Genomic DNA, 18,810 nt, shown 5'->3' on the forward strand with positions numbered 1-18,810 from the left:
TAAATTTTGTGTAATCGAACAGTTTTTCTTCGTAGGAAACGTTGCTCGCAAGACTGCTTTCTTGTTTTTCAATTGGATCGCCCAAAGGACTTGTTAACGGTTTTTCAGGTTCCCTAATATCTCGTTATTTGGCTGGAAAGGAAAATTTGATGTAAACAGGAAAGTTGGACCTTTCAACCAACTACTGGCACACAGGCCATCGGCTGAAATTCCCCTTGTACCAGCGCCTACAGGATTGTCCGCCGATGGTACATGAAACCATTGGTCGACTGCTGTTGACTCCAATATTTCCGAAACCCTATTGGCAACAAAGATGGGCTGTTTTTTGAAGGATCTCAGCCACTGCAGCACAGTCGTGCTATCTGTCCACATGAACGTTTCACTAAGAGGTATTGTTAAAGCTTTATATATGTCTACCTTTAGGTGCCTTGCTAGGAGGGCTGCTTGAATTTCGAGTTTGGGTACGGTCAAACATTTCATAGGTGCAACTCTTGTTTTTCCTAAAATAAAGGCAATTTCGGTATGCGTAGTGGGTCCTGACCTTACTTTTGCTCTCAGGAAGGCAACAGCGCTGAAGACTTCCTGGGAACTATCCCCGAAAACATGAAGCTCGGTTGAGTCGAACTCGCCAGAGAAAAAACTCCTGGCGACTGTAAGGTTTCCTAATTTGGGTAAACCTAAACTCCATTTACTGAACCTATCAATCATGTCATCGGGCAGCACCTTATCCCAGTTTTGACCACTCAACCTCCATATATCTTTCAGCAACAGTCGGGCGGTAACTGTGAAGGGGGCTACTAACCCAATTGGGTCAAAGACTTTTGAAACTAAACTAAGTACTAGGCGTTGAGTTACGTTTTTGTTGTCCACGTACTTCGTTCCACGGCTGACAACTAGTGTGTCTTTCTTGTGGTCCCATTTCAGAACCAATACGTGTGATGAGGCTTCTTCCTCAGAACTTCCAATAACTTTTGGCTCTTCTTGGTCACTGGTTTTGAAGCTGTTGTCGAGTTCATCGACCAGGTGTGGAACGCTGCTTACAAATTTTGTTATTTTAAATCCTCCCAACATAAGTAGTTCTGCGAGTTCCTTGGCTCTCTTCAGTGCTTTCTCTGGTTCGTCTAAGGAGTCGAGGTAGTCGTCCATATAAAACTTTTCCAACACAGCTTGCGATGCATCTGGGTACTGACGGCTATTGTCCTTGGATGTTCGTTGGAGGGCATAATTCGCGCATGTGGGCGAGTCTTTTGCACCAAAGATATGCCTGGTGTACTGATATACCATCACATCAGTTGATGGATCCTCCCGCCACAAAAATCTAAGTCACGGTTGATCATCAAGAAGCACTCCAACCTGGAAGAACATGACTTCTATATCAGCAGAGACGGCGTACTGATACTGGCGGAAGCGGATAAGAGTATGAATCAAACGCTGAAGTAAATCGGGACCTGTCAACATTGATTTATTTAATGATGTTCCATGAAATTTTGCCGCACCATTTAACACCCTTCTCATCTTGTTTGGCTTAATGGGATTAACGACGGGGTGATGAGGCAAGTACCATTCGCGTCTAGACCGTTCACTGGGGTCTTTAGAGTTAAGCACTTGAACCACATAGCCTTTGTCTACGTCGTCCTTAATGCTCTTTTCGTACTTCACTCGGAGGTCTTGGTCCGTGAAAAGTCTTTTTTCAAGGACTTCAGTTGAACGAGTGCTGAGTAGTAGTTACTAGGTAGATGAAGATCGTCTTTTGACCACGGCATACCAACTTGATACCGTGTCCCGTCATTAAAAATGTCTTTTCTAGTATTTCAACTGCTCTACGGTCTGAAGACGACCTGGGGTCAACCTCTTTTACAGCTCCGTATGACTCGATGTCATACCATGACTTCAGTTGTTCGGCTAGATCTGTTTCCGGTTCAGTGACAATTTTGAAACAGGAGGATATGAAACTAGAAGTGGCAGGCAGAGGTCCACTTGGAACCCACCCAATTGGAAGATGGACGGCAACGGGCGCACATTTTGAATAGCAGATTGCATGGTAAACGTGTTGGCCTAGAATCATTTCAACATTTGAGTAACTGTACTGAACGGGATCTAGCACACTTAAATACGGATATGTTTCCTGTAGTTGAGGTACATTGATAATATCAGAACCAACATTTAGCGTGTCTCTTGTGTATGGACTTACGTCGAAACTTTCACAGGTGTTATCACCTAATGGTTTAACTGTCACGTCTGTAATAAGTGTGTCAATAACTTGTTTTGCATTTATTCCGCAAACAGTCAGTCTGGGTCGGTGGACCAAATATTCGAGCCTTGTATTCGACAATAAACTCGAATGTAACAAAACGGAAGACGGGAAATCTTTATTCAACGATTACGAATCGAATAAGACTCGAGAAACGGCCTTTTATGCCAACTATAGCTTGTGTACATAACATACGACACATAAAAAGTTCGCTTAACAACGTTAACAAAAGTTATTCAAAGTAACACTGGCGGCAAAAAGGCTAGCCACTACCTGTTAGCTTTTTGCTAGCCAAAATCGGTCGATTCATGTATGACGTAATTTGGCCTTGCATTGGCCTTAAAGTTAAACCATTCAAAGCGTTTTGTTACTCTAATAATTTTATATCTTAGTCATCTTAGTCTAAATCGGGCTGGTCCGGCCCAAAACCGCTCTCTAACAGTCCGTTGCTCAAGGTACATGTATTAGAATACTGATTTTTCTTTGCCAATTTGGGCGTAGTTGGGGGCTCGAACCAGCGACCCTTCGATCCGGAGTCCAGAGCTTTACCGTCTGCGCTATGCCGCCTTGATTTCTTGCTTTTCAATTCAAATATATACGCTTACACGCTTACAAACATACGCTGCTTAGTTTATATGTATACGCTTACTATGCATTCACAACAGCTAGACAATGGTCTGGCCATGGTTGGAGCCAGTTCGGCGCAACAGTCTGAAGATTTGGCTGAAAAAAAAGGTCTGGGACGGTCAGTAAAAGCAGAGATTTTTTTGAGCGCATAAAAAGCTGCCCGTGGTCTTGGCCTGGTTGGCTCGACAGTCTGGACAATAATCTGCAATTTTCTGATCAGAGTTCTTTCGGTCTGCGACATCAACATGGGATGAGCTGTAACTTTCCATGATTATGAAGCGTAACTACAGCACTGTTGAACTACAGCACTGTTGAAGTTAAAACATTATAGGAGAATTTTATTTATCAGTTTCTAAAAATAAGCAGTCTATGTTTGGAGCAATCGTTGTAGATGAAAACGTTCAGAATCTAAACGGCTAATCCCCCCATTAGATGCCCACATTAACAGCGCTATATTTCTCTTAATAATTCTATTCTCATCAAGTTTTAATTTTGTAATTTATACTTTGAAAACGAACACTTGATTATGTACGATGCAATTTTTTGTAGTCGTAATTTCTGCCTGTACGGCTACGTGTCTGACCCGCGACCTAACCAACCTCCATTACAGTGGAACGACAAATACGATCACGTGTTTGAGATCCTTGTCAACAACGACTACAAATCTCTCAACTGGTTTTCACTCGAAGACAACGGGCTAGGTGAGGAAAAACCAATTCCACGCCAATCTAAATCCAACCCCCCCAGGTCGAAGTGTCACCGCTAACAATCGCTAAAAGATGTAAGATTTGTGGTGAATTTTATTAAAAGTGTAAGACTTGCGTTTAATGCGATGAATGCGGTGCAAAAAACTTTTGAGCGGTGAAATTTTTTCTCACCGTTTATGCGGTGAAAAAAAACTTTCACCACTACCAGCAGAACGCGGTAAAAAACAATTTTAACCGCTAACGTCGCTAATCTTACAAATATTCACCGCGCTAATTTCAACGCTTATCTTAAATTAACACAACATTTCATTGAAGTACGTGACAGATGTCGCAGTGGAAAAAGGAATTGTATCCTTGCAGGAGGTGAGAGGTTCGAAACCGTGTATGGCAGTTTCTTTTTTGTAAGGAATGCGGTGAAAAAAATTTTTCACCGCTAAAAGCCACAAAATTTCACCGCATTCAACGCTAAAATTTCACCGCATTCAACGCAATTTTTTTCACCGTTATTCACCGCTAATCTTGCGTTATTTTTTGACCAATCCTCTACCCGGCTTTGTTTCCAATAGATATGGTTGTCAAACGTGTTTGGAACCTAATTGGGATCTTTTGCCGTTTGTGCCCCTACCCCTCAGCATAGTGGGTGCATATTATGTGCAACTCCCAGACGCACGTGCTCTTTTTATGCCATTCAAAAGCTTTGAAATTCACGTTGCTTTATTATCAAAATGGCCAACCAAGAGAACTTTACTACAGGAAACATTTCCGAACTGAAACAAATTATTGAAAAATTTACAAATACTCTAACAAAGCAAAACCTAGTCAGACAAAATCTTACGGATCGTCTCGAAAAACTTGAGAATAACCAAATTACTTCAGAAAACAGCATTTATCAGTTAGAAAAACGATTAACAGCAGTAGAAAGATATCAAAACAGACCGTTTCTTATTTTTACTAACATCGACATCCCAGCTGATGGTAATGTACTCGCACCAATTTTACAAATAGTAAACAACATCTTACAGGTTAGTTTGAATCCCGACGAAATCTCGATTGCCCACCCACTAAAAAATGGAAACATTGCGCCTATTATTGTTCAATTTTTGTATTTGCAACAAAGGGACATAATTCTGAGCGTGCTTCATGGTTAAGAGGTCTGAGAAATTCGATGGGGAATCCTATTTTCATTCATGAACGACTGGCGAAAAAGGATGTTATCATTGAAAAAAAGCTCGAGAACTGGACATTCACTATAAGATTAAGAAATCACACTTATGGGTTTTTGATGGTGAAAGATATCAACCAGTTGATGACATCAGCGAGCTCCCGGATTATCAAAGGAGACAACAAAAGAGTTTGCAAACTGTACAAAATGGTTCCATTTATGAATAACAAAAGAACCTATGCTTTTTCGCCTGACATGGACGCAACAAACAATGGAAATTATATACCAATGAACAAAAAACGAAATATGTACTGTGTTTCATTTCAGCAAAACAAAAGTTATGCATCAAAAAACTAACATACCTTGAGGAACTTCAGGTTTTTTTGCAAACATTTGAGTCCCTACCAACTGTGATTTCTCTTGTTGAAACTTGGATACAAGAGGGTTCTCATGAAGAACACTTCAATATATCAGGTTATCAGAAAATAATTGCTAAAAACAGGTTGGGAATTGGTTGAAGAGTAGCCATGTTTTGCAGGGAAGATATTCTTCTGTTAGATAGCTTTCCAACGAACTATGATGAGAAACTAGGTATAAAAATTAGAACAAATAACGAAAACTATACTTTCATTACATACTATGTTCCCCTGGGTTCAATAAAAATCAGTTCTTGACTGAATTTGACAGCTATCTTAAGACTATGTGGATGCGAACCAAAATCTTATTATATGTGGAGACTTCAATATAGATCAGCTATCTCTGACTCCAATAAAAAAGCGATTTGGAGATGTTATCTCTAGTAACGGTATAAACCTAATGGATTCGGGTATAACTAGACAAACGTCGACAACAAAATCATCCCTCGATTTATTTCTGACAAATATCAACAAAAATCAATGCATAGTAAATTCTATCAGTTACGACATGACAGATCATTATCCAGTTTTTTTCAGTCTGACAAAAAGTATGGTTAAACCCAAGATAAAAGCATCTAAACGTCGCAGTATGTCTGCCTTCAACAACAAAATACTGTTTGAAAAATACAAAAAAGAACTGGAAAACAATTTAATCATATTTCAGAACAACAATACGGATCAATTTTTCAACGCAACTTGTAACTGTTTACATTTTGTAGTCGACAAACACCAGCCTTTGGTTGAAATAAAACAAAAGAAAAAAAGGAGTCAATGGGTCACAAATCGAACAAAAAATCTTTTTGCGAAGAGAAACAATGCAAGAACAAAATGGTTGAGAACACAAAACAATATCAATAAAAATAGAACATCTTCAACTGAAAAGCAAGAGCACTCAAATCATGAACGACACAAAAAAACTTTTGATACAAAACAAAATTCAAAATTGTGGTAGGGACTCAAGGAAAATGTACAAAATCATAAACAAATTGATAAGCAGGAACAGAAGAAGTGATGTGAGTTATAACCTTGTTTTCAATAATATTGGAACTGATGACCCCAGTAGCATAGCTGATTCTTTCAATGAACATTTTGTAAATGTTGCAGATGAAATAGTAAGCAAATTACCTCAAATAAGCTTTCCTTCATCTAATTATGCTGAAGAACAATCCATGATGCTACATGAAACAAATTTAGTAGAAGTGTTTTCACAAATAGCCAGCCTACAAAATTCTTTTGCGCATGGTGTGGATCTGATCACTAACACCTTCATTAAGAGATTTGACAGAACTTTAGCCCCATTTTTAGTTAATTATATCAACGAATTTTTTTGAGCGGAGTTTTCCCAAATAGCCTAAAACGAGCAACTATCCAACCGCATTTCAAAACGGGATCAAAAACTGATGCCAATAACTATCGACCAATTTCGATTTTGCCGTCTTTTGGAAAAGTATTTGAAAAAATATGAAAATAAAAATTCTCAACTACATAGAGAAATTCAAAATTCTTGGTGAAAATCAGTTTGGTTTCCGTAATCGGAGATCAACAGTTGATGCACTCGTAAATGTAGTGGAAAACATAAGGTTGGAAAAAGAAAATGGGAACAATAGCACCACGGTCTTCCTAGATTTGAAAAAGGCATTCGACACTGTTAATCACTCGCTGCTGTTGAAAAAATTAGAAAACTTTGGAATTAGGGGTCAGGTTTTAAGCTGGTTTTCTTCATATCTCAAATCAAGAACACAGTTTGTTATATGGAAAAATAGAATATCGAAAGAACTAATAGTAAAAAATGGAAATTCTCAAGGTTCTGTTCTGGGTCCTGTATTATTTATACTGTACTTTAATGACTTTGTGTCCGCTTGTAAATTATCCACTCCGTATTTTTTTGCCGATGATACCAGCCTCCTTTTCAAAAGCAGACCAAGTTCTGAAGAATTAATTACTGAAATTCATTCAGTTTCACATTGGCTACATCAAAATAAATTGGATTTAAACGAGTCAAAAACTTTTGTAATGAATTTTTTTGAAACTAAAGCTAACAAAAACATTCAGAACTGCCCAGTTCAGAAGTGCAATACCTACAAATATCTAGGAGTAATTTTAGACGCGAATTTAACTTTCAAAAAACATGTGGAATCCATTTGTTTAAAATTAAAGAAGTGGATCCGAATAATTGCAAGGCTAAGGAGAACTTGCAGTCGCAACACCGTTTTGATGTTCTACAAAACTACAGTGGTACCAATTGTTGAGTATGGACTTCTTATTTATGGTGGAACAACGCTGAATAAGCTTCAAAAAATTGAACGGTTACAAAAGAAAATTTTGAGAACTGTCTTTAGAAAGAAACCAAGTGACTCCATCTTTAATACTTTATTCGAGTTCAAAATTTTGACAATTTGTGAATTGTACATAAAACACCTGCTTTCATTCAGCGTTAAATCATACTTTGGGTTACATTCAAACAAAATGATGAATGAGATTTTGACCGCAAATCAAAATTTTTCGTACAATACTCGCTCGAAAACCACTCGCATTATACAAAAAAAACGTCAAAAAGAATTTCATCTCGGACATCTCTGGGTTATCGCGGTAGAATTTTGATAAATTTTCTACTGAAACAAAAAATACTACCTCAGCTTGAACAAGAGACCATGTCCTGTATAAAAGTTAAAAAACTAGTCAATGCACTTCAATATAGCTTGATCATTCAAAACGATACGTTAAAAAATTTGTTATTAAATAAAATCTGGGCGCTTAGTTAAGATACGTTAGTATTTGCAAGCGTCCACTCCTGATGAAATTTTGGATTTATGGATTTTTCATAGTGGATTCTGCTGTGTCCACAACTTCTGCGTGCTTTATAAATTAACAGGAGGAATTCAAATTCAAAAATTCAAATTCTTTTGTCATAAAGGTTTACTTTGTAATGACGCGTGCTCTGAAACAGGGGGGGGGGGGGGTGCACAAACGTACAGCATAACGTACTGGGGGCACAAACGGAAAAGATCACTCTTATTTTGATTATCAAATGATTATCAAAAAATGAAATGAAAATGAACTTGTCCATGAATAGCCGATCAATCCTGCCCCGAGATGTAACTTTTGCTTTTTATGTCAAGAGTGATAAATTATCAATTTTGCTCAATTCAGTTTTCTGCCGTCGAGAAGACCGTTATAAGCAATTAGTTTCTTTTGTTCAGAAGTCACCTTATAGTAGAAATTTCATCTGCAAGTTGTTTCTTCATGCGTGCCTGCTTAACAAAACATATCTGGAAGGCTCCGCAGCCTACGGATTCAAAAAATCTGTGAATCATAGCGTCTTAAAATATAACCATTCGGAGTTGTACCGGGACCTCATAACTTAATAAGATTCAGATCGAAAATAGAAAAAGAAGAAAAATTGGAAGGAACAAAAAGCAGAAAATGAAATCTGAAAGCCTTTTGAAAATTCGCTACAAGTTGAAACTCAAAACAACTAGACTCAACATCATAACATCTGATACCTTTCTCAGATCAATGGAGGGCAACCCACATGACAGGTAAAACTAAAGGAAAACATCAAGAAACTAAAGGAGAAAAACAGAACGAAATTTGTTAAATAAAGAAAGCAAGATTCGTTAACATTTTTCACAGAGTTCTCTACAAGTTGCCAGCTCATATTCATTGATCTAAAGAGATATTGTGGTTTTGTTTGAGGTGGCAAAACTTGATGTAACAAATGAAAGTTGAAACACTCTTGCCGCTAAGTAACGTCAAAGTTTGAGAATGTAAAGAATAGAAAAATATGTCTTAATGTCTAATAAATGCAAATTTGGTCCGAAACGATCCCAAGCCCGCAAATTTCTATAAACATATTTCAGGATACTTTGTATTAAAACCAATAAACTTGTTTTGAAAATTCCGCTTTCACTCAGAAAAATCAAAGTGATAATTTTAGTTTCAGAAGACATTTAGAAGTTCTTCAACAACCCATATCACGGCGCATAGAAATAATTAGGTATCTTAATTGGGCCTCACCTCAAGATCTTACGTACTGTTTTATTAATCTCAAGCTATGCAAATATAGGCTCACTGAAAAAAATAAATGCTCAAATTTGAGATTGCATAAATACTATTTGGTGAATGCATGGCATTTACATTTGAATCAGAAAAAACTAGGGAACACAATAAACATGAAATTTTTGGCAATAAAGTAATCGAATTATCTCTTTCGCTCAAAATTTTTTTATTGTGCAAGGCAGAAAACAATTTGTCCACAGATTTGAAAAACTTTGCTTTCATGAGGATGTCTGAATAATTTTTCATTTTCTCTGTACCAGGGTCAAAGTTTGGCGGCGATTTTTCGTAAGAATTGCGGTGAAGAAAAAATGTCTGCATGTTTCTTACATCTTTTTGTGGTGAATTTCGGTGAATTATTTATTTTCACCGCATTCTTTCGTACACGGGCTTGAACCTCTCATCTCCTGCATGTCTTCAACTTCTTATTCCACATTGCCAACTGTCACTCTCTTGTATGCTTTTTCTTGTGAATTTAAATCAGATTCAATAAACTTTGGATACGAAGTTTTTGTAGTGGAATACGGTGAATTGCGGTAATTTTTTTTGTTTTCACCGCATTTACGTCAATCATCGCACTTCTTACAAAAATTCACTGCATTTATTAAAATAATTCACCCCAAAACCTCTACTCGGGTAATGTTCAAGTGCTTCATTATTTTGAGATTTCAGTTAAATTGTTGACTAAGGAGGAAGAGCTACTGCTGACAGAAAAACACTTTTTTTACTCCTCTCCCATATGAACTTTCCCTTGTTCTCACTATTACTTGAGATGCTTAAATATTTTTTCATATTAAAGAATTGAAAACCAGTAACTGAGGAGGGGCATGATAGGAAGACATCGTTATTTATTTTTTCGATCTATTATGAACTCTGATTAAGTTTTTTAAAAATTTTTTGAGCAGCCGATCTGTTAGTGTTGTACGGCTAAAACTCAATTTTTCAAATAAAAAAAATGCAACTTTAGATTGTTTTGCAAGTTAGCTAATCGTTCTTCTCTTTTTACCTTGTTAGAGTTTTTCAAGAAATAATAGAGTTGAGATAGGAGAATGGACGCCAGCATAGTTACAGAATCAAGATACCTATATCAGCCATGTTTTTCGCTCTTCCTTGACAATATATATGAAAGGCAACCTTTATAAATTTAAACAAACAATGAAGTTCTGCAATGTAGCTCATTTGAACATGATATTCCGAACCCACTCATCCACTTTTTTGAATTATCTGTCTTCCAAATGAATGAGATAGAAAACCTTCGGAAATTCACATTTTCAAAAATACGGTATATAAATTAAAAAAGCTTTGTACTCGAAACTTTCAAGAAACTTCCAACAAATTAAACAATTACGCAAAAGAAAGTCGATGAGATCTGCCATTAACAGTATTAAGAGACAAGATAAACAAAAAGTCAATTAAATCATTAAAGATCAATTGCGTCCAAAACTCAAAGCCTGTGTTGTTTTTTTAAAAATGATTGCTAAAAAAAAGTCAAAATTGAGTCGGATAATACTTAAATTAAAGAAATTAACTTGTATTTCGCTAAAAAGACACAGGGAGCAAGTAGATAAAAAGGAAGAACAAAATAGCAGTCATTCAAAGCTTTAGCTATCAACTGAAATCATTAAATAGATTCATTTGTACCTCCATTGGCAGCCGTTGAAAACTGTCATTACAATGATTGTGTGGTACAACTTATAAAAGAAAAACAAATACTGTTAACAATAAAGATTCAAACAAAATAAACTAAAAATGCATGTCAGTCATTAAAGTTTCAAAATAGTAAACTGTAATCTTGAATGAAAACACTGCCATTTGTACCTGCATTTATTTTGTTAAATTGACAAGACCAAAAACTGAACTCATCTCTTGTCAAATGTTCAAAATTAACAAATCTTTTATGACAGATCGTATTTAGAAAGCCAGAAATACATAAGTTTATGCATATAACCGCTTCGTATATTAATTGCTGTATCACAAGGATCAGTTTGCAATCTGTCCTTCATGATACTAAGCTCAATGTTGACAGAAAAAGATTTAAAAAGGAGGCAAAGTTCAAAAATTAAGCAATATTTTTTTGAATCAGTTATGTTCAAACTAAGGAAAACAATTAGCTCTCATCTGAAAAAATTGTTTAGTTTAATTGATGACCTCATATGCATGCTCAAAGATCTCTAAAAGTCCGCAATTTGTCATACTTTCAGAAAAATAAGAATTTTAGACAAAAATTCTTATATTCTTATAAAAAATTCTTATAAAAATAAATTAAACGAAGCCGTTAAAACAGTCAGTTAATCACTAAAAACATTGGCAATGTTCAATTGCGCACTTTTTCACAACCATTAATGTTTTATGTGACTTGATATTGGTTTTATAATGTGACAAGGCAACAACTTCGGAAATGGTCAATTGACCATAAAACAAGAAAAGATCTATCAAAACTTTTAGTATCAATCCAAAAAAACCGTTTCGTAATTATGAAAAACGCAATGAAGACCAAATTGTGGTTTTTTTTAACGAAGATGTGTTCTCTTTTCTGCTTTCAAGATAATTTTAAACTATGAAGTCGATGAATTGTTGGAACCATAAGAATTGTGAGTGTTAAATCGAAAATATAATGTACGTTCTTCGGGCTTCATCTACACTTAAATGGAATTTGTCATGAGTTGAGTTTCGAATTTTGAAATCATTTTGGTCTTTAATTAACAAAAAAGGCTAATACTAGTTTTAAAAAAGAAGCGCTGCTATGCCATTCCATTAAATTTTCGTATAAAAGTCCACAGAAAATTATCGTTGATGTTGGTGCTCGTCCACTAAAAACACGTAACTATTCCATATAATAGCAAACTAAATAATTTGAAAAAAAGTCAGCAAATCATACATAAATAATGATTTTCGGGTTATTATCGAGTTGAATCATCAAAAAACCGATAAAGAGCTAGTTAGAGAACACTTTCATGGAAAATCTAAGTACAACTAGCTCTCTTTTGGTTTTGAGAAATTTATGTCAACAGTTCATACGTTTGTGTTCCCGTCAAATTTAAATAGTTGGTTTAAGAAGCATATTTTGTTGCGTTTATGAGGAAAAGGTTGAGTTTGGAGAATTTTAGCCAAATTATCATCCGAAAGCTTGGATCAAACAGTTCAGCAGCTAAACCAATAATATTATTTTTAACTTCTTGAATATATTTTTAGCAAAATTGGCAAAACCTTAGAGCAAACATTGTACTGAAGTGTGCTACACTCAGTAACACTATTTGATAATCTTAGTGCTATTTTGAGAATTTACGTTATAGTGCGTGAAGCACAAACTTGATTTGGACAAAGTCCATTTTGTCGTGTGAACAAATTACTAAGTAGTTTTGAATAAGCTACTATTTTAAGATCACTAACTAAAACTGAGAATACTATGACATGATATTATCACGCCACACAGATAACACCAAGTTAACCTTGGTAACACTGTCGACACTCGTTATCTCTATCCAATAGGATACTAGATAACCACGTGTCCGCAAGTATAAAAGGAGCTTGCACGCTCAACTACCAACACTTTTTGGTCCCTGATAACTTCTGATTTAAAATCATACTCCCGTATTGCTCCCTTGCTCAATCTCAGCTTACTTGAGATATTTTTCTAACTTAGAATATTTTGTGACTTGTTCTTAACTAAGAACTCTCTAAGTCATAAAATATTAACTTAGCACAAATTTGGAAATCAGGTAAGTTCAGCTTAACTTCTCTAAGTTATAATTTAACATCTCTCAAACTCTATCTAAGTTACAAGTTAACTTAGAATAGTTCAATCTGTGCTATTTCAATCTTATAACTTTAATTATTCTATCCCTTAATGCTCGGTTCATATTTGATGCTGTTTAACATAACTTATTAATTCATATTTGCATTTAACTTTATTTAATATTTAACTATATACCAAGAGTAGAACTAGGGGTTGAACTCTCAAGTTATACATGTGGTCCCGCGATTAACCCCGTCGTTTAAGTATCTAATGTACGGACCAGCAGTATAAATGGTGGTCCCAGAGAGGCTACTTCAATTTAACTTGTTCATTTAATAGAGAGAGGCAACTTAATTTAACTTGTTCTTTTAATATAGAAAAGGCATTCTCAATTTAACTTGTTCAATTAAACTATCAGAGAAGCCTGCCTAAATTTAACTTGTTCACTTATTGTAGCAAAGCCATTAAATTAACTTGTGTAAGTTAACTAGTCAAAGGGCTTCTCACTAAAATCCTTTTTTGATTTTGATTCAAACTATTCCTCTGTTCTTGATAGTTTTAATACAAAAACTTCAGTCCTTTAAACAATGACCAGTACTGGTGGTAGTACTCCTCCACCTGCCGTTACTCCCCCACCTGAAACTCCCATAACACATCCAAATCTTTCACTTGTATCTTTTTCAGGCAATGATCCTAATCAGGATGCCACTTCTTTTTGTAATTCTGTCGAAAACAAAATACTCTTTTCACTAGGAACTAGGCCTACAGCACCCGTTGCACAAACTAGCTATGATAAAAGGCAACAATCCTTATTCGGCTCACTTTTAACTGATACAGCACTAGAATGGTTTGAAAGTGAAGTCACAGATGCTACAGATTGGAATACTTTAAAAGATGAATTTATAAAAAGATTCACAGACGGTAGAGACCAATTTAGATTTAGACTTTAGGTTGAGAACACATTCAGGCAAGAAGGAGAATTAATAAAGAATTATCTACATAGAATAAAGAGTGGAGTTGATAAAGGTTGGCCAGAAAAGATACCAACAAGTATTGAAGGTGATGACAATATCAGGAAAGAGAAAGAAATCCAACAAAGACAACGAAGTCAGAAATACATAGATTTTGCTATAAGAGGACTAAGGCCACAAGGTTTAAAACGCAAAGCGCACGAGAAACTTATTGAGAATCCTTCAATAACTTGGACACAGTTTGTCGATCACTTAGTTGTAAAAGACTTAACATTTTCTGTAACAACAGAATCTAGTGGAGCTACAGGCATAGATAAACTTAAAACACTCGAGAGCAAAATTAACGATTTAACCAGTCTTTTCAAAAGCAACGAAGTGAATGCTATAGATACTCCTAGGCCTAGAGACCCAAACATAAAAGGCAGACCTAACAGTACTAGATTCTGTGATTATTGCAGAAGCAATGGTCATTCCATCTCTAGATGCACAAAGAAACAGATAGATGATAGTGTTAACAAATTGAGAAAGGAACTTGTTGAACCAAGAAGGCCAAATATAACTTTCTCTAATGATTACAGAAAGAATAACCAAGGCAATACAAGATTCAATGGTCCTAGAAACCAAGGCTATCAACCAAGAGGTGGCCACTCAAACTATAATCCTAGGTTCAGCAAGCCTAACTATCAACAACAAAATACATCGTTTAGCAGTTATGGCAATAGATTCACTCAACCATACGAACAAACCTTCCCTCAGCAAAACACCTATAGAAATAATGAACCAAATCTTGAACAACAATCACCATCACCACAACAACAGCAACAGCCACAACAAAGTGCTAGCTTCTATACACCAAGTAGAAATAACAATCTACAACAAAGACAATCAAAACCCAACAATATTCAACAACAACCAAATCAAATAAGTTTCGTTGAAGGCGACGATGACTACGTAAATGCTATAACGGACTTCTTTCCTTTAAACTTTTGAAGTCTCCGAACGCTACTAAAGAAAGTAGTACTAAGTCAAGAATTTATCTCAATTTATATCACTTTGCCACCGGAGACACTAAAAATAATAGTGGTTTAGAAGTAGAATTCATGATTGATCCAGGATCAACTTGCACTATCATCAACCATCCTACATACCTTGCTTTAGTAAACCTTGGACAAAATTTGCATTTACAAAATACAAATTGTGATTCAAAAACATATACTGGTTCATCAATCAGAATGCTTGGCTGCACAACTATTCAATCTAGCTTCGAAACTGACGGTAAATATACAGTCCCCCATAAAGTATTCGTTACTAAAGAACAGAGACAGAACATAATAGGTATTGATTTTTGTCATTTGTTTTTAAAAGCACTTCACTTCGATATCCCCGCAGTAGAATTAAAAACTGAGAGAAATCTAATTTGCTACGGCTCACTCAACAATGAGAAAGATTACCCATACAAAACTGAGATGACTGCTTTAAACATATCTCAACCAATCTTTCTACAACAGAAAAGTACACAATTGCACAAGCAAAAGCACCCCAGTCAAGCCTTATTTCCACCATTAACATATTTCATGCCCCATATTAACGTTGCAAAAACTGACCTAGTCTTTGTGAACACACTTTGTCCACAACCTGAAGAATTTCTACCCATATTTATGGAGAATCAAAAGAATCACCCAATACAGATAAATAGAGGAATAATAGGTTATGCTATGTGTGATATAACTGACAAACCTATACAGAGATACAATATCAAAAACTGTGCCGAATTTACGAGTACAATACTAAACGAAAGTGAGGACTATAACAGTTGCTTCATACTGAACACAGTAGTAAACAATTTACAAGAAGGACAGCAAGTTCAAACAAATTCTTGCATTAGATATGTAGATTTTCGTACCCAATCTATATTTGACTCTAATATGCCTATAGCGCACACGATATCCTCAGATGCAGAAATGAGAAAAGGTTTTGCTAACACAATCTCCAAAAGAATACCCTTATTAAAGGACTACTGTAAGAGTAGAAACTGTGATATAGGTGACATAATAACTTTCAGAGCAGATAATAACTTAGTATATAATCTCATCACTAAGGCTAATCATTATGAAAAGCCAACAATTAATACAATCAAAACAACACTACTTGCTATGAGAGATCATGCACTAGGACTAAATTTACGCTGTATAGTGATGCCAAAAATAGCTTGTGGTTTAGACGGAATGGATTGGAGAGAGATATCTTCTCTAATTGAACAAACATTTAAGAATTCAGGAATAACTATCTATGTGTATACAAGCAAAGATGATATTGATAAACTACAAAAAGTAGAAACCAATACACTAGAACAGGAAGAGGTGCTCGAAATTATTGAGAGTGAGTTAATAGAAAAATGCAAAGAAGATGAGATAGAACTAGCCACAGACTTCTCTACCGAAGCAAAAGAGTTATGTAGACCTAAAGTCAACGAACAGTTTCCTAAGTTTAGAGATAAACTACAAAGCAACCGAATCATAAATAAGGCAGTTAGCGATTTTGTAATTAAGCAAAATAGAAATACCGTTCAAGACATAGAGTATCTAGAAAGGTTCTTAGATAATATTGATTTCACGCAAAGTGATTTGACTGATGATGAATTGTTTGAGTTGCTAGAAATAATACTTCAAGATAATGATGTCTATTCACATCATAAGTATGATATTGGCAAAACTAAACATAAATTCCATTTACCCCTAAAGAAAGACGCAACCTTTAAAAAGCAACGACCAAGCAAAATACCCATTCATCTCAGAGATAAATTAGAAAAACTAATGGACGAATTAATTCAAGCAGGGATAATCAGAGAACTCAATGAGAACGATGATATGAATAGTTGGTTTGTCAATCCCGTCATCATATTACCTAAGAAGGATTATGTAAAACTAGTCATTGATGCTAGATACCTAAACTCTATAACTGATACAAGTAATTCTAGTTGGCCACTCGAACCACTAAATGTTCTAATGACAAGGATAACCGGAACTATATTTACAAGTAGTGATTTGTCATCGGCTTATAATCAAGTACCACTAACTGAAGATACACAGAAGGTTACAAGTTTTATTGTAGGAGGCAGACAATACACCTATCAAGTAGGATTTTATGGTCTTAAGCCATTACCCAGTTTCTTTAGCAAACTAATGCGTTATGCATTTGGACCCCTTATAAAACGTAAACAAGCCATAACATATATAGACGATACTTTATTACAAGCTAAAGATAAACAAGAAATGTTCACAATAGTAAAAGAGTATCACTCTTTGCTTCGAAAGGCAAACCTTAAAGCAGCCCCCGATAAAACAATGTTTTTCTTACGAAAAGTGAGATTTCTAGGACATGTTAAATCTAAGAACGGACTATCGCCTATTGCTTCGCGCATAGATGATATTAGAAACCTAAAAACACCAGAATCGAAAACAGAAGTTTTAAGAGTTTTAGGAATGATGGGTTTCTATCATACCTATATTTTGAACTTTCACATAGATGCAAAACCTCTATATGACTTAACTAAAGATACAACACTATTCAAGTGGTTACCAGAACACGAAAAGGTATTCACAGACCTTAAACAAAGATTCTGTCACGATATTTCTAACGCATTTCCTTCTAATGACTATCCCTTTCATATACATGCTGATTCATCTAATTTAGGAACAGGTTGTGTTCTTATACAAGATTTTCCTGATAGAAAACGTATGATTTCAGCAAACTCGAGAGTATTTGATAAAGCTGAACAAAAGATGTCCCCTCAACATAGAGAACTATGCGGAATAATATCTGCCTTACAAACATATGAATTTTATGTGATTGGATCCCCTTTTCCAATTTACCTATATTGTGATCACAGACCAATTCTATTTCTTTGGTCACGACGAGGACAAATGTCACATCGTTTCTTTAAGTATCAAGTTGTAATAACTAAGTTCCAAAACTTGCAAATTATATACACTGAAGGCAAAAACTTAGCGTTCCCTGACATTCTTAGCCGAAACGTATCTTTAGCAGATGCTAAACTTTATCAACTAGAACACAAAGTGATACCTAAAGATATAAAGTTTCATATTAACGGCAAAGAAGTTAACTATTCTGTATTGCATCAAGACGATAAGGACGCAACCGCTAACGACTGTTATCCAATTATTGCTCAAGTCAAAGGCGAAAGAAGGAAACTTATTAATATAAATGATGAAGGTGACTTTAGCGTAGATGATGCACCAGATTACATAAATGAACACTGTAATGCTATACAGAGTTTCTCTGATTGTTTTCGCTACGGCACACAAATAAATCAAATAAAGAAATTAACTTCAGAACTAACTAGCGAGTATGATAATCACTACTATTCCGAGATAGAAGAAGTAGCTGAAATAAGTGATGACCGAGAAGGTTATGATGACCAAGATTGGTTAGACTTAGTAGAAGGTAATATTGAAAACTCACTTATTGAACAATTAGAATCTGCTAAAGCTGACTATATCAGACGGACAAAATTTAAGAAGCTTATTGAACCAGAAGTTTTTCAAAACATCTCAGAAAAGGATGTCCACACAGATACATTAGATTTAATAGCTAAAGTTACAGATTTTGCAAAAAACGCTAATCTTGACACCGATAATATTCTTGAAGAACAAGTAAACGATTCCGTGATAAATAAAGTTAGAGATTGGCTAAAAGTAGGCAAAGCTCCAGAAAAGGACTACATTATTAAACAATCTAAAGCACTACAAACCTATAGAAATAATTTCAACTTGTTGATTTTAGAAAGTCAATATGATTTACTCTGTTATTCCGAACCTTGTGAAGACGGCTCTTTTGACGTTAGGATATGTGCACCACTTTCAC

General features: G+C 35.4%; 1 protein-coding gene across 1 annotated transcript in view; it reads left to right on the forward strand.

The window, feature by feature from the left end:
* LOC142338677 (uncharacterized) overlaps positions 1-18,810 on the forward strand; it is a 74,339-nt gene that overhangs the window by 20,996 nt on the left and 34,533 nt on the right. The window contains exon 3 of the mRNA XM_075388543.1: positions 3,428-3,579. Coding sequence (XP_075244658.1) covers positions 3,428-3,579 — 152 coding nt within the window. The remainder of the gene's footprint in view (positions 1-3,427; positions 3,580-18,810) is intronic.

Source organism: Convolutriloba macropyga, chromosome 4 (genome assembly GCF_964194025.1).
Source record: "Convolutriloba macropyga chromosome 4, txConMacr16.3, whole genome shotgun sequence".
NCBI classification, from domain to species: Eukaryota; Metazoa; Xenacoelomorpha; order Acoela; family Convolutidae; genus Convolutriloba; species Convolutriloba macropyga.